Source organism: Hyperolius riggenbachi, chromosome 2 (assembly GCF_040937935.1).
Source record: "Hyperolius riggenbachi isolate aHypRig1 chromosome 2, aHypRig1.pri, whole genome shotgun sequence".
NCBI lineage: Eukaryota > Metazoa > Chordata > Amphibia > Anura > Hyperoliidae > Hyperolius > Hyperolius riggenbachi.
In genome coordinates this window covers 109,643,185-109,659,299 of record NC_090647.1, presented here as the reverse complement: position 1 = coordinate 109,659,299, position 16,115 = coordinate 109,643,185, and the positions used below count along the sequence as shown (strand labels likewise).

General features: G+C 44.5%; 1 protein-coding gene across 4 annotated transcripts in view; it reads right to left on the bottom strand.

Annotated features, from left to right (window-relative positions):
- Positions 1 to 16,115, bottom strand: part of MAP3K12 (mitogen-activated protein kinase kinase kinase 12) — a 169,682-nt gene that overhangs the window by 20,521 nt on the left and 133,046 nt on the right. For all 4 annotated transcript variants that reach the window (XM_068267179.1, XM_068267183.1, XM_068267182.1 and 1 more), the window contains exons 6-9: positions 14,648 to 14,806; positions 9,661 to 9,769; positions 1,685 to 1,794; positions 255 to 371 (exon numbers count right to left, since the gene is read on the bottom strand). In XM_068267179.1, coding sequence (XP_068123280.1) covers positions 255 to 371; positions 1,685 to 1,794; positions 9,661 to 9,769; positions 14,648 to 14,806 — 495 coding nt within the window. The remainder of the gene's footprint in view (positions 1 to 254; positions 372 to 1,684; positions 1,795 to 9,660; positions 9,770 to 14,647; positions 14,807 to 16,115) is intronic.

Below are 16,115 nucleotides of genomic sequence, written 5' to 3'. Positions count from 1 at the left end.
AGACATATAGATCAACAGGGCTGACAGGCAACTGGTATTGTTTAAAAGGAAATAAATATGGCAGCCTCTATATCCTTCTTACTTCAGTTGCCCTTTAAGTCAGTATGGCAGCCGTATGCCTTATTTCTGCATGTCTATGTAACAAAATGAAGCTCAGCAGTTAACGTCCTTTTTGGATTTTACCAGTGAAGTCCTATTATTATGGTGGCACCATCTAATTAAAGATTAATTAATACAAACAGATTATGACCTACTTAAGAAGTTCCTTCTCCTTCAGTTCCAGCTGCATCATAAGAGAATTCAGTTCCACATAAAGCGTATTTGCCCTCTGTAACTTGCGTTCATAGTGTTCCCGTATGTCCAGGGCATGTCTGGGAAGACAGGCGAGAATGTTACACTCAGTACAAAGTGCATAAAACAATATGACAATGCAAATCGACACACATTATGAAATACAGTCCAATTCATTGTTAGGCAAAATCTGCTATGTGTGAAAAACTTCATTTTTAAAGGGACCCTGACTGGTAAATAAAAACGAAATTTGGACTTAACTGGAGGCTTCCACCAGCCCCCTGTAGCCCGCAAGGCATCCTCTTCTTCTCTCTCCTGGTCCAGCTGGCGACTCCAGTAATTAGCAACTTTGGGTGAAGTCGCTCGGGCGCGCCCCCAGCGCATGCCCATCCCATCATCACACCGGCCGCCGTAAACCTCCTGCCCATGCGTAGTTCTCTAAAGACTGGATGACGCATGCACAGGAGGCTTACGGCGACTGTCGTGATGACGCAACAGGCGAGCAGCACGTGTGACTTCACCCGAAGTCGCTGATTAACGGAGCCGCCGGTGGGTGCAGGAGAGGGAAGAAGAGGATGCCAGAGGACCCCGGGAGCTACGGGGGGCTGGAGGAAGTCCCAGGTTCAGTCCAAATTTAATTTTTATTTACCGCTCAGGGTCTCTTTAAGAGTCTTTGAGCTAAGAATGGCTTTCATGCAAACTGTCTGAGGAAAAATGTGTGTCATACAGGGGCATAACTACATAAAGTCCCGTCCCCCCCCCCCCTCGGCCATAGCTCCCAAATGTCCCTTATTTGGAGTTTTTAATTGCTACTAAGAATTGCCACTGGGACTGTATATTTTACCCCTTTCCAATCCTATGTCAGGCTATGTTCGACATTGGCCTCACCCAGCATAGGCCCCATCCTCCGCCATTGTGCCACATAATCAAAATATCACGTGGATGTATTTGGTCTAATCACTAGGGGAACCATTTCCGTACCTAGTTCGATACTTTGATCCTCTCCAACATCACACTGCAGAGCGTAATTACAAAATTACGCTGGTGCGGGTGTAAGGAGGTGGAGCTACAATGCATCCGGCACCAGCCCCACCCACCCCCCTGACGCCGGATTGCCTCCTCACTCTAGTGAGAGGCTGCTGCCCCACTCTCAGCATCACCCACCAGGTGATCCAGAAATTGTACTGGAAAAGTGTAACTTACAAAAAAGACAACATTATTTTTTTATCTACTGTATATGTGAAAGCACTTTTTCATATAAAAAGAACACAATGTAAACCTTATTTATTTCTTGCTTATCATGCCATGGAGTAAAACATGATACACTGATCAAGTTTTATAGCCGGAAATTCAGCACAAACAAGAGGACCTGTCACGTCATACATTATCTCACCTGAGCTCCTCACGGCGTCGTGATATCAGCTCCTCCTCCAGACGCTGTAAACATGTTCCCTCTGATTTTATTTTCTCAAAATGCAGCCGAACTTCCTCCCGCCACTCTGCCTGCAGCAACCAGAAGGGCTGAGTTTAAAACTGGACAGGTACACATTTTAAAATATAACTGTAAAAGTGCTGTGGAAGATGTCAGTGCTGTATAAATACACAATTAAAATAATAATGGCTGATGCATTGACTGATGTTTCAATATGGTTGGGAATGAGTCCCAGGTAACAAAAAAGGAACTCTTGTTAGTATAACGATCCACACTTGAGCACACCACTATGCTCAAATAGTACCAGGTTTCTTTATAGGAGGATCGATTTAAATCAAGTGAAGCCACAAAATAGCGATCTGTTTCCAAAATTTTTGTTTCACACTTTATTATATTCACAAAAAATTATTTTTCTTCTTCAAAAAGGTAGAAAAATTCTTTGTAAAGCAGCAGAAAAATTCGTGGTACAGACATAAAAAGCAATACAAAAAGCAGATCATAGACACAGTGTGCTTTGTTTGATGAATAAAGGTAATTTTAGTTCAGGCGACGACACTAGTCCGTTTCGGGTTATTGACCCTTCGTCAGGCCTTTACAAAGCATAGAGAATTATCTTGACCAGAGGATACATACAGTCAAAAAAATGAATTTAATTAGTAAAGAGGTATCTGTTCCAACCAGACACAACCCGGCACCTGACTAATGGCTGACATAGGGAAACTCAGCTGCAAGGCACACTGTGTTTGCAGCTGAGTTTCCCTATGTCAATAACCCGAAACGGACTAGTGTCGTCGCCTGAACTAAAATTACCTTTATTCATCAAACAAAGCACACTGTGTCTATGATCTGCTTTTTGTATTGCTTTTTATGTCTGTACCACAAATTTTTCTGCTGCTTTACAAAGAATTTTTCTACCTTTTTGAAGAAGAAAAATAATTTTTTGTGAATATAATAAAGTGTGAAACAAAAATTTTGGAAACAGATCGCTATTTTGTGGCTTCACTTGATTTAAATCGATCCTCCTATAAAGAAACCTGATGCATTGACTGATGCAGGGCCCCACACAGGTCCTCAGGAGCAGGGGCCAGTTGTATTTGCAACCTCAAACCCCACTTTTATGCCACACCCTGTATGTACTATAAAATTCAGCATTCTGTATGCATCAGTGGTATCTTACATCTGCACCTGAGACGGGGGAGAAGAAAGGGTTAACTCACCTATGTTGCTTCCTTTTGCCGATGCTTTGCATGTTGCTCTTTATTTTCCCACCACTTCTGCCTTTACAGCAGATGTTCTGGTCATGAAGACGGAAGTGACGAGAAGATGAAGATCGGTGTGCAACAAATCAGCAAGAGGTGGTAATACAGATTATATAACCTCCTCTGCATTTAATTTCTGGCAGATTTTTATATTAAAAGTGATACATTTTTTATGCGTTTCTTTATATTGTAAGCATTTTTGCAGGCAGGCCTCTTGCAAGTTGCGGTCTTGCAAGCTGTCCTCAAGCACGCATACAATGTTTAAAAAAAATGCTTACTTTTTAAAGTTTACTGCTATGGGCAGTAATGCTGTCCATTGCAATTTATTTTTTTTTACACTTAGAATTTTTCATATTGGATCCAATACAGATGTTTGTATTAAATCCAATAAAAAATGTATTAATTTTCTGCCAGATGTGAAGATGCTGAGTACACCAATCCTTAGGGTACACGCAGTATCATCACGGAAGAAGAGAGTTTGCCGCTGGAGAACAAGGAGAAGAGGAAGGAAGCCGAGAGGCACACTGAAGTGATCCCATGTTTCAGAAACACTACAGGAGAGTTAAGGTGCATACACACATCAGACCATAGTCTTTTGAAAATGAAAGATCACAGACCAATTTTACCCCCTTCCATGTAGTATGAGAGCCATACTCTACACAGTCTATTCTATGGAGCTGAACTCCCCATCAGACAGAAATCTTTGCAAGATGCTGCACACACAGATGCTGTACACACTCAAAAGATCTGTAGCTGCAAAAGATCTGTTCCTGCCAAAAATCCATTCCTGCAAAATGCAATGATAGTCTATGAGATCTGCAGATAATCATACACACATGATTTAACTGACATTCATCTGCAGATCCAATCCACCAGGATGGAATTTCAGATCTGCGGATGATTGCTTGATCTGCAGATGAATGTCAGTTAAATCATGTGTGTATGATGATCTGCAGATCTCATAGACCATCATTGCAATTTGCAGGAATGGATTTTTGGCAGGAACAGATCTTTTGCAGATACTGATCTTTTGTGTCTGTACAGCATCTGTGTGTGCAGCATCTTGCAAAGATTTTTTTCTGATGTTCAGCTCCATAGAGAAGACTGTGTAGAGTATGGCTCTCATACTACATGGAAGGTGGTAAGATTGGTCTGTGATCTTTCATTTTCCAAAGACTATAGTCTGATGTGTGTATGAGCCTTAAATCTAATTGCTGGACAAGCCTTAAGGCTCATACACACATCAGACCATAGTGTTTTGAAAATGAAAGATCACAGACCAATTTTACCCCCTTCCATGTAGTATGAGAGCCATACTCTACACATTCTATTCTATGGAGCTGAACTCCCCATCAGACAGAAATCTTTGCAAGATGCTGCACACACAGATGCTGTACAGACACAAAAGATCATTATCTGCAAAAGATCTGTTCCTGCCAAAGATCCGTTCCTGCAAATTGCATTCATAGTCTATGAGATCTGCAGATCATCATACACACCTTGTTTAACTGACATTCATCTGCAGATCAGATCCACCAGGATGGATTTTCAGATCTGCAGATGATTGTCTGATCTGCAGATGAATGTCAGTTAAACAAGGTGTGTATGAGGATCTGCAGATCTCATAGACTATGAATGCAATTTGCAGGAACGGATCTTTGGCAGGAACAGATCTTTTGCAGATAATGATCTTTTGTGTCTGTACAGCATCTGTGTGTGCAGCATCTTGCAAAGATTTCTGTCTGATGGGGAGTTCAGCTCCATAGAATAGAATGTGTAGAGTATGGCTCTCATACTACATGGAAGGGGGTAAAATTGGTCTGTGATCTTTCATTTTCAAAACACTATGGTCTGATGTGTGTATGTGGCCTTACTTATTTATACCTCCTTCAGTATTCTTGTATGGATGTGTCAGGATCGTCCATACCGTTAGGGAAAAAGAGGAACTTTAACCCAGGACTGAACTTCATCCCACTCAGTAGCTAATACCCCCTTTCCCATGAGAAATCTTTACCTTTTCTCAAATTGCTCATCAGGGACTTCTGTATTGCTGATATTGTGGAGAAACCCATCCCACAGTGTGATGTCAGGGCCATGGCCCCAGGGACGGATCAAGACCAAGTTGCGCCTGGAGCAAGATTAGGTTTTGGCGCCTAAAGGTCAGGTTTTGGCGCCTAAAGGTCAGGTTTTGGCGCCTAAACTGCCATTCATTTTGCTGCCTTTTTAGGAATTCAACAAACTGTGCCTGGGGCAAGATACCACCTGCCCCCCCCCCCCCCCTAGATCCGTCGCTGCATGGCCCTGACAGTTTCTTGCCTGGGAACCTCATTGCATTGTGGGAAATAACAGCTGTCTCCAACTGCCAAGTAGTGATCATGTCTATTGTCAGTAGTGGTCATATCTAGGAAAACTCTTGGAGAAGCATGTGATCAGTTTGGTCAGGTGACAGATATGTCTCTGATTTGCTAGTCATGATCATGTGCTAAAGCAGGATGTGATCACAGCACATCAGAGCTGTGCAAATCCATCAGCTGAATAATCAAATTGCATGCTTCTCCATGAGTTCTCCTAGACATGCCCATCACTACTGTCAAGCAAGCAGTAGCTCCCTCTGTGCATATATATGTATAGTTTAAAAAAACCCTTTCAGCCTGCCACATTGTTAGTGGGTGGGTTTATAGATAATGGCAGGTGGTGCTGTCTGTGTTTTTTTTTTTCTTCATGTCTGCCAGTAGTAAATATGATGACCTGCAAGCTGACTGTGAATCAAACATGAACAAGTTACACGAGTATCAATAATTTCTTTATCTAACTTGTACTTCTCACTTTGCAATGTACTGTATTTATTTTCCCCCCACTACTAAGTTCCTCTTTAACCCTTCCTGCTGTGGCTTACGCCCCCCATATACACTGGAACAGTTTTACATTTAGTGAGTGAGTGTTATTGCTTATCATTCTCCATGAATCAACAGCCAAGCAGGTATCCCATTTCTGTAATCAATTAAAGTGCCTAAGGCAATTTATCTGCAAACTTTTGTAGGCATAAGAAAAAAGAATTTCTACACAAGAAAATGTCTGATTATTTCATTATCAGATTCTTTTCTTTCACCAGCAGAACACAGGAACCCTGTGGCTCTCAGACACGCGCTGCTTGATGGCTGTCTAAAAGCTGATCTTCCTGACAGTACAATGGTGGAATCACAGTCTATAGACTGTCAGAAGCTTAGAAAGTGTCAGAATCACTGATAATCTCAGCACTTAGTTGTCATATGCGGAAGGCGCACATCAATCAGTGTAAAGGGCACATTTAGAAGCCACACTGCGTATCAGCATAGATTCAAACCTCACCTGTCACGTTGTCTAAGCAGCCGGTATCTCCAGCATGAGAAGCCCACTGATCTCGCTCCAGGTAGAGAGTTTAATAGGAAAATGTGTGCCTGGCACCAGGGCCGGGCCGAGGCATAGGCTGAAGAGGCTCCAGCCTCAGGGCGCAGTGTAGGAGGGGGCGCACAATTCATTCAGCTGTCATTCCTAATTGTGTTTTAAGCAGAAAGAAGTAAGAAAAGGGGATACATAGCAGTGACTGCAAGCCAGATAACTAGATATTAAGGTGTTGGGGAGGTTGTGGGCCCTGTGGCCCTCTTAGTCTAATAGCAATCAGTGTGTGACAGCTGGAGTGGGAGGGATGGAGGGGCGCATTTTGGTGTCTCAGCCTTGGGTGCTGGAGGACCTTGTCCCAGCTCTGCCTGGCACATACTCTAATGGAAATAGAGTCTGCAAATACCACCGTGACGCTAGCATTCATTTCATAGACTCTGCCTAAGATTCTATAAAATACTAAATGTATTTGAAATAGCAGCAATAGCTCCTAATTACAGGACCCACTAATGAGCCAAATTTTGTGTCCATTCTTACCACTTCTATGTAATGGGAGGGACTACCAGTGGTGTAGCTAAGGAGCTGTGGGCTGCAATGCAAGTTTTACAATGGGGTCCCCCAAGCACTCTATACATAACAATTGATACTGCGCACTAAAACCTGCCAATGGCAACTACAGTGTCAGAGGTGCAAGACGGGGATGGGGAACAGTTTGTTAATGATTACCAGTAGTCAAAGCATCTATAGAGGTGATTATTATGAGCACAAGACCAATAGAGAGCTAATACTGTAGTTGAGGAAGGGCCCTTCGGGCCCCTCTGGTCCAAGGGCCCAGATGCGGTCGCAACCTTTGCAACCCCTATTACTACGCCCCAGGGGACTACCTAATATATCCATTTAAAGTTTATTCACTCAGTTTACCCTTCTACTACATAGATTTGGTGAGAATGGACAAAAAAAGATCATTATCATTAAGGGGCACCATTAGATAACCATCTAGCCTCTATGGGCAGGATAGCACACAGGATCTGCATCAAGTTTGTATCTTCCTTCTATGCTTGCAGAAGTAGGAGGTTCGGAATGGGCCCCCCTTGCCGTATGCAGGTTGGGTCTATAACCGTGGTGCAAAGCAACACCCAGTACAAACAGTAAAGTCCAAGGTTGGTTAGCACACCATAAGTTGATTTGCAGTAGTATTTATTCCTTAATGCATAAGCCAAGTCAACACAATGTTTGACAATTGTTTCAGGGCCACGGAGGGTCCTCTTCATCCGAATGTGCAGACATATGGTATGTCTCCACTTTTTGATGAAGGGGACCCTCCGTGCCCCGAAACAATTGAGGAATAAATACTACTGCAAATCAACCTATGGTGTGCTAACCTTGGACTTTACCTTCTATGCTTGCATGGGCTTCCCCGACAATCCCCCCCCCCCCACACACACACACGCACACACACACATATACAAAATCTTGACCTTGTACACAGTAGGGAAATTAGATCGCAAACTCTACTGACAGACAGTGATTTGAAGTGTTACTCTGTAAAGTACGGCAGAAATGCATGATAACTTATTTATAGCTACACTTGGACATCCACTGATCATTACCCAAGGACTTGTACACATGAGCCAATATACAGTGGCTTGCAAAAGTATTCGGCCCCCTTGAAGTTTTCTACATTTTGTCACATTACTGCCACAAACATGAATCAATGTTATTGGAATTCCACATGAAAGACCAATACAAAGTGGTGTACACGTGAGAAGTGGAAAACATATCATACATGATTCCAAACATTTTTTACAAATCAATAACTGCAAAGTGGGGTGTGCGTAATTATTCAGCCCCCTTTGGTCTGAGTGCAGTCAGTTGCCTATAGACATTGCCTGGTAAGTGTTAATGACCTAATAGAGTTCACCTGTGTGTAATCTAATGTCAGTACAAATACAGCTGCTCTGTGATGGCCTCAGAGGTTGTCTAAGAGAATATTGGGAGCAACAACACCATGAAGTCCAAAGAACACACAAGACGGGTCAGGGATAAAGTTAATGAGAAATTTAAAGCAGGCTTAGGCTACAAAAAAATTTCCAAAGCCTTGGACATCCCAAGGAGCACTGTTCAAGCGATCATTCAGAAATGGAAGGAGTATGGCACAACTGTAAACCTACCAAGACAAGGCCGTCCACCTAAACTCACAGGCCAAACAAGGAGAGCGCTGATCAGAAATGCAGTCATGTGGCCCATGGTGACTCTGGACGAGCTGCAGAGATCTACAGCTCAGGTGGGGGAATCTGTCCATAGAACAACTATTAGTCGTGCACTGCACAAAGTTGGCCTTTATGGAAGAGTGGCAAGAAGAAAGCCATTGTTAACAGAAAAGCATAAGAAGTCCCATTTGCAGTTTGCCACAAGTCATGTGGGGGACACAGCAACCATGTGGAAGAAGGTGCTCTGGTCAGATGAGACCAAAATGGAACTTTTTGGCCAAAATGCAAAACGCTATGTGTGGCGGAAAACTAACACTGCACATCACTCTGAACACACCATCCCCACTGTCAAATATGGTGGTGGCAGCATCATGCTCGGGGGGTGCATCTCTTCAGTAGGGACAGGGAAGCTGGTCAGAGTTGATGGGAAGATGGATGGAGCCAAATACAGGGCAATCTTGGAAGAAAACCTCTTGGAGTCTGCAAAAGACTTGAGACTGGGGCGGAGGTTCATCTTCCAGCAGCGACCCTAAAGATAAAGCCAAGGCAACAATGGAATGGTTTAAAACAAAACATATCCATGTGTTAGAATGGCCCAGTAAAAGTCCAGATCTAAATCCAATTGAGAATCTGTGGCAAGATCTGAAAACTGCTGTTCACAAATGCTGTCCATCTAATCTGACTGAGCTGGAGCTGTTTTGCAAAGAAGAATGGGCAAGGTTTTCAGTCTCTAGATGTACAAAGCTGGTAGAGACATACCCTAAAATACTGGCAGCTGTAATTGCAGCAAAAGGTGGTTCTACAAAGTATTGACTCAGGGGGGCTGAATAATTACGCACACCCCACTTCGCAGTTATTGATTTGTAAAAAATGTTTGGAATCATGTATGATTTTCGATCCACTTCTCACATGTACACCACTTTGTATTGGTCTTTCATGTGGAATTCCAATAAAACGGATTCATGTTTGTGTCAGTAATGTGACAAAAAGTGGAAAACTTCAAGGGGGCTGAATACTTTTGCAGGCCACTGTATATATATATATCTACAATGAGGGAAGGAACAATACCCCCACTACAAGCTTCACTTACCTGTGATTGGAAATAGGTTTCCTGAGGGGTGGATAGGACATCGGCAGAGGCGATGTCTAAATGTAGCAGAATTTGTCGGAATGAAGGTCGATTTCTGGGTTTGCTATTCCTAAGAGAGTAAATCAATACATAAAAATACATTACAGAGGTCAGACATGGGAGGAAAATCTTTACAATGAAACTCCTGCATCTAACACTACATTGCTTTATAGCTGGCAAACAATACACATCAATTTTACCTTTAATTTGTCATGTTGGTCTTGACAATTCAGGCCACTTGCGGCCACTCAGTCGCAAAGCTCATATTTACCTGATCTAATGAGGCATCAAAGACAGTGTGTGCTATAAGCTGCAATCCTCTCAGACAGATTTATACTGTGCTGCCCGCTTCCAAAGAGAGGATGATGCAATCAAGACACGACTAATGATCCCACCCAGCGAGCGAGAAATGGACTGCAACTTGAACTGTACAATCATTTCACACAAAATGAGGCTGCCCTTGCTAGAGTGGAGTTCACCTGCACTCCTCTGCTTTGGCCAAATAATTTTAGCTACCATACATCCTCTTCACAAAGATTGCTGTAATGTGTATTGTGCTATGAATAAAAGGGTTTCAGAAGACATAAGGACAACAGCTGATGAAGACGGCCTTGTCTTGATGAAGCTTATAAGACTGCAAAAAAAGCATTTGGATTTCCCTTAGGTCACAGTCAGGTAGAGAGCTGAAACTCAGGACAAAATCAGCACTATAAAATTGGGTTCTACCTGAACCAACGACGCAGGAATTGCACAAAACAGGGAAGAATATGCAGGCATCCTTTACGCATGAATCAGGTTTGCCATCTGGCCCGGATTTTATAGGCACAGCCAGTAAATATAAGCTATGTTGCCAGTGCTATTAATAGTAATAGATAAAATAAGGCAGAGGGTGACTCACTAAAGCATCATAAATGTGCCTGCACATAAAACTGGCATACACCAAGCAAATCCATTCATGTCAAGCAGTCATTACCCACTTTAAAAAATATAGTAAGTTGTGGCCATCAGGAATATGCAGTGCTGAGGGATAGTAAATTACATGACTATTTACTCTGTAAAGCACTGTAGAATATGGCAGTGCTATATACATAATAATAAAGGCAACTACTCTAAATAGTTACTAAGGTATCCTCACTCAGTCAGCAGTGATGGAGTGGTGAAAATAAATGCAACTTTCTCAGAATTTGCAACCTCTACCATTCCTCCGCCTCACACAAAGCTTCCAACATTTCTGCCTAACACTAACCTACCCTGTCCTGTGCCTAAGACTACCCTCCACCCATCCCGTGCCTACCCTACTCTATCTTGTCCCTAAAACTACCCTCCACCCATCCCGTGCCTACCCTACCCTACCCTATCCTGTCTCTAAAACTACCCTCCACCCATCCCGTGCCTACCCTACTCTATCTTGTCCCTAAAACTACCCTCCACCCATCCCGTGCCTACCCTACCCTACCCTATCCTGTCTCTAAAACTACCCTCCACCCATCCCGTGCCTACCCTACTCTATCTTGTCCCTAAAACTACCCTCCACCCATCCCGTGCCTACCCTACCCTACCCTATCCTGTCTCTAAAACTACCCTCCACCCATCCCGTGCCTACCCTACTCTATCTTGTCCCTAAAACTACCCTCCACCCATCCCGTGCCTACCCTACCCTACCCTATCCTGTCTCTAAAACTACCCTCCACCCATCCCGTGCCTACCCTACTCTATCTTGTCCCTAAAACTACCCTCCACCCATCCCGTGCCTACCCTACCCTACCCTATCCTGTCTCTAAAACTACCCTCCACCCATCCCGTGCCTACCCTACTCTATCTTGTCCCTAAAACTACCCTCCACCCATCCCGTGCCTACCCTACCCTACCCTATCCTGTCTCTAAAACTACCCTCCACCCATCCCGTGCCTACCCTACTCTATCTTGTCCCTAAAACTACCCTCCACCCATCCCGTGCCTACCCTACCCTACCCTATCCTGTCTCTAAAACTACCCTCCACACATCCCGTGCCTACCCTACTCTATCTTGTCCCTAAAACTACCCTCCACCCATCCCGTGCCTACCCTATCCTGTCCCTAAAACTACCCTCCACCCATCCCGTGCCTACCCTACCCTATCCTGTCCCTTAAACTACCCTCCACCCATCCCGTGCCTACCCTACCCTATCCTGTGCCTAAAACTACCCTCCACCAATCTTGTGCCTGACCTACCCTATCCTGTCCCTAAAACTACCCTCCACCCATCCCATGCTTAACACTAACCTCCCCTCTCCTCTACCTAACACTAATCTCTCATCCCCTCACTGATTCCTGCACCAGAGAGACGTCACTCTCTCTTTTTGTTAACCAGTAACTTCTGTCTCTCTGTCCGTCTCTGTAAGTGACTGTCAGGTTTTCCCATCCTCTCACAATGGTTGGCAGCCTCATCCCTCCCTCCAGCAGGAGGTCCCTGCAGTCTCTCCCCTCCTCCCGACAAGAGGTTTCTCCTTGCAACAGTTTCTGTACCCTTCTCTCCTCCCTCTGCACCTTAAACCACAGGCATCAGCAGGAGGACATCAGATATGGGGCATCAGACTTAATATGGACATAAAGACATCAAGGGATACAGGAAATGACCAGGTGAGCAATCACTGCTGGTTGGGAAAGGGAGGAATCACTGGGCCATGGTCTCTCTTGTTAGTTTTTATCCAGCAAGCTGCAGCTATGGCAATCCATGGATTGATGGACCTGGACTGTGGGGTGGTGCCAACTCACTCCTTAAAGAGGAACTTCAGCCTAAACAAACATACTGTCATTAAGTTACATTAGTTACAGTATGCTAATTAAAATAGATAGGAAGTATAATCTCTTACCCATCCTGTTTTAAAAGAACAGGCAAATGTTTGATTTCACGAGGGCAGCCATCTTTTTGGTTGAAAGGAGGTGACAGGGAGCATGAGACACAGTTCCAACTGTCCTGTGTGCTGATCACCCCTCCCAGTTGCTAGGCAACGTGAATAACAACATAGGAAATCCCATCATGCTTTGCACAGTATCAGGGAAAAAAAAGCCCGGGCAGTTTTCTTTGATGGGTGGAGCTTAGCTAAAAAAGCAGCTATAAATGAAAAAAGAAAAGAAAAACAAAGTTCTGATGCTGTGAACCTGTTAAAGAAACACCAAGCCTTTTCAGTTCTGCTGAGTAGATTTTTAGTCTGGAGGTTCACTTTAAAATAACTAAACATTAAGCTCAGGGCAAGTGGATACTGAAGAGATTCCCCGAACTAGGCTGGAGGTAGGCAGGCGGTAGGCTTGCGGAGACACCGAAGCTGCCGAGTTGATACATTTCTCCGTGTTCCGCTCTGCTGCAGCTGCCTGGGAGGTCTCTGTGTCTCCATTCACTTACATTGTTATCGCCACATCAGAGGGAGCGGTACTTCCCGACCTCACACCGCTTGCGGTGATCTTCATGAATTAACATTTTGCTACATTTGTTCCGATAATCTCCGCGCAAGGCGGTGATTTATCACTCTGCTCGGTAGTGTCATTTTTTTATGCGGAAAGAGCCTTTATGAATGCTGACTTTGCTGAGTGTTCGGTAAAGTCAGCTGTTTTAAGCATTTCCGCATGCGGAAATGCTTTATGAGTGATAGCCTATGTGTGGAGAAAAAGAGGCACAGCACACCAATATTAAAACATCATCCAAACTGTGAAGTATGGTGGTGTGGGCATCATGGTTTGGGGCTGCTTTGCTGCATCAGGGCCAGGATGGATTGCTATCATCGAAGGAAAAATGAATTCCCAAGTTTATGAAGACATTTTGCAGGAGAACTTAATGCTGGGAATATACGGTTCGTTTCTGCCGTGCGTTTCTGCTCTCGATCGTTTTTGCCACTCGATTTTAGTTCTCGATTCTTATCTTCCTCTCGTTTTTCTTATCTTTTTCCATTGACTTCTATCAGAAATTGAGTGGCAAAAGAATCGAAAGGGAGATCGGACATGTCAGAAATTATCTATCGAACCATCTAATCAGCTACAAAATGAATTGTGTATTCCCAGCATTAGACCATCTGTCCACCAGCCGAAGCTCAGCAGAAGATGGGTGTTGCAACAGGCCAACGACCCAAAGCATAGAAGTAAATCAACAACCGAATGGCTTAAACAGAAGAAAATTTGCTTTCTGGAGTGGCCCAGTCAGAGTCCTGACCTTAAACCGATTGAGATGCTGTTCCATGACCTCACGAAACCGATTTACACCAGACATCCCAAGAATATTGCCCTACTGAAACAGTTCTGTGCATGCCGAAGTGTGCGCATCCCCTCTTGAATGACGGAGTGGAGCTTCGTCATCAGTCTCCCAGCGCTATCTATTTACAATGTATAGCGCTGTGATCTAATGCAGCGCTGTACTGGGAACAGCCGTGTTACTCGGCTGTCCCCTGGGGAGGCTCAGTAGCAATCGGCTCTCATAGGCTGATGCCTATGGCTGGTGGGGACAGGGAGGGTTGGGAAGTACATTAATTAAAAAATACACATTTTTATTTAAAAAAAACCCTGAAATAAATAATAAAAAAAAAAACCCACTGCCGGCAGCAGCGATCAGAGCCCACCAACAGAAAGCTCTGTTGGTGGGCAGAAAGGGGGGGGGGGTAATCACTTGTGTGCTGAGTTATATGGCCATGCAGCGAGCCCTTGAAGCTACAGTGGCCTGAATTGTAAAAAATAGCCTGGTCACTAGGGGGGTGTAAGCCTACGGTCTTCAAGTGGTTAAATAAAAATAGCTCAATTTAGAAACAAATATCAGGGTTCTCCAAATGATTCAAACTATTGTTACAATTTATAACACTGTAGACAGGATGCCAATTATAGCCTGGCAATATTATATTGCCCCAACCCCTTCTATTTTATTCCTTGGCATATACAAGCACCAATGGCAGGCAGTGTACTGAAATTTCAATTTTCCCCTACTAACCAGCATTGTCTGAGGAGAAGCTTGAATCCATCTGGGCAGCTTGATGGGACTGGAAGATGAAGACTGTTGCTGCCAACACCCCATATGATAGCCGAAGAATCCACATCTTTATACGGGATCTCCCCAGTCAGTAGTTCCCACAGCACTACTCCAAATGACCTGATCAACAAACAGGAAATGAATAGTTATATAATGCATTACATAAGGGAACAGTATCTACACACTTTCCTGTTTAAAGGAGTCATCAAGCAACTCCTGCTACCCATAGTACTACTTACCTTGGGCTTTTTACAGCCCATGGCAGCCACTATGTCCCTAGCCGCAGCTCCGCTGGTCCCCGTTGCCCGACGGTGCCACCAGGTCGTCCTCTACTGTGCCTGCGCGAGCGCCGCTGTCAATCATTTCCACGTGGTCTAGAACGTACTGCGCAGGTACAGTAGTGCGACTTGGAGGTCGTCCTGCGCACCGTTGGGGAACGGGGACATATTGGCTGCCAGGGGCTAGAGAAAGCCCCGGGTAAGTAGTACTATGGGTAGCAGGAGTTGTTTGACGGCTACTTTAAGTTATAGAAAGTAAAAGTTATAGAAAGTAACAGACTTTCTTAGTTTAGAGCACATATTACGAAGCAATTCTAGCGGTTCTGGAGGTGTGGCTAGCTTATAGGGACATCAAAGGGATGATTTGCATATTCAGCAGTGATGCATTGTGGGACACCTCATATACTCACTCCGATCTGAATAATCGCAAATACCTTCTGTTTCAAGAGCCATATTAATCCATGCCATTCACTGATGAGGATCAACCAATCTGAAACAGTCTGTATGCATGTTGGATTATTGTGGTTCTATACAATTATCAAGCTGACACGTCATTGCATTCCAGCAGTTCTGGAGGAGTGTTTTGGCTTTCAGGGACATCAAATGGATGATTTGTATATCCAGCAGTGATGCATTGTGAGAGATATCCTATATCCTCTCACTATATACTCACTCCAACTCACTCCATGCTCTTTGCTCACTCCAACCTGAATAATCACAAATACCTTCTGTTTTAAAGAAACTCTGTAACAACAAAAACCTCCCCTGGGGGGTACTCACCTCGGGTGGGGGAAGCCTCCGGATCCTAATGAGGCTTCCCACGCCGTCCTCTGTCCCACGGGGGTCTCGCCGCAGCCCTCCGAACAGCCGGCGACTGTGCCGACTGTCAGTTCAATATTTACCTTTGCTGGCTCCAGCGGGGGCGCTGTGGCGACTTTCGGCACGGAAATAGACGGAAATACCCGATCTCCGTCGGGTCCGCTCTACTGCGCAGGCGCCGGAAACTTGCGCCTGCGCAGTAGAGCAGACCCGACGGCGATCGGGTATTTCCGCCTACTTCGGCACCGAGAGGCATCAGAGCGCCTGCGCAGGAGCCAGGAAGGTAAATATTGCGTCACCGCTGCACGGAGGGCTACAGCGAGACCCCCGAG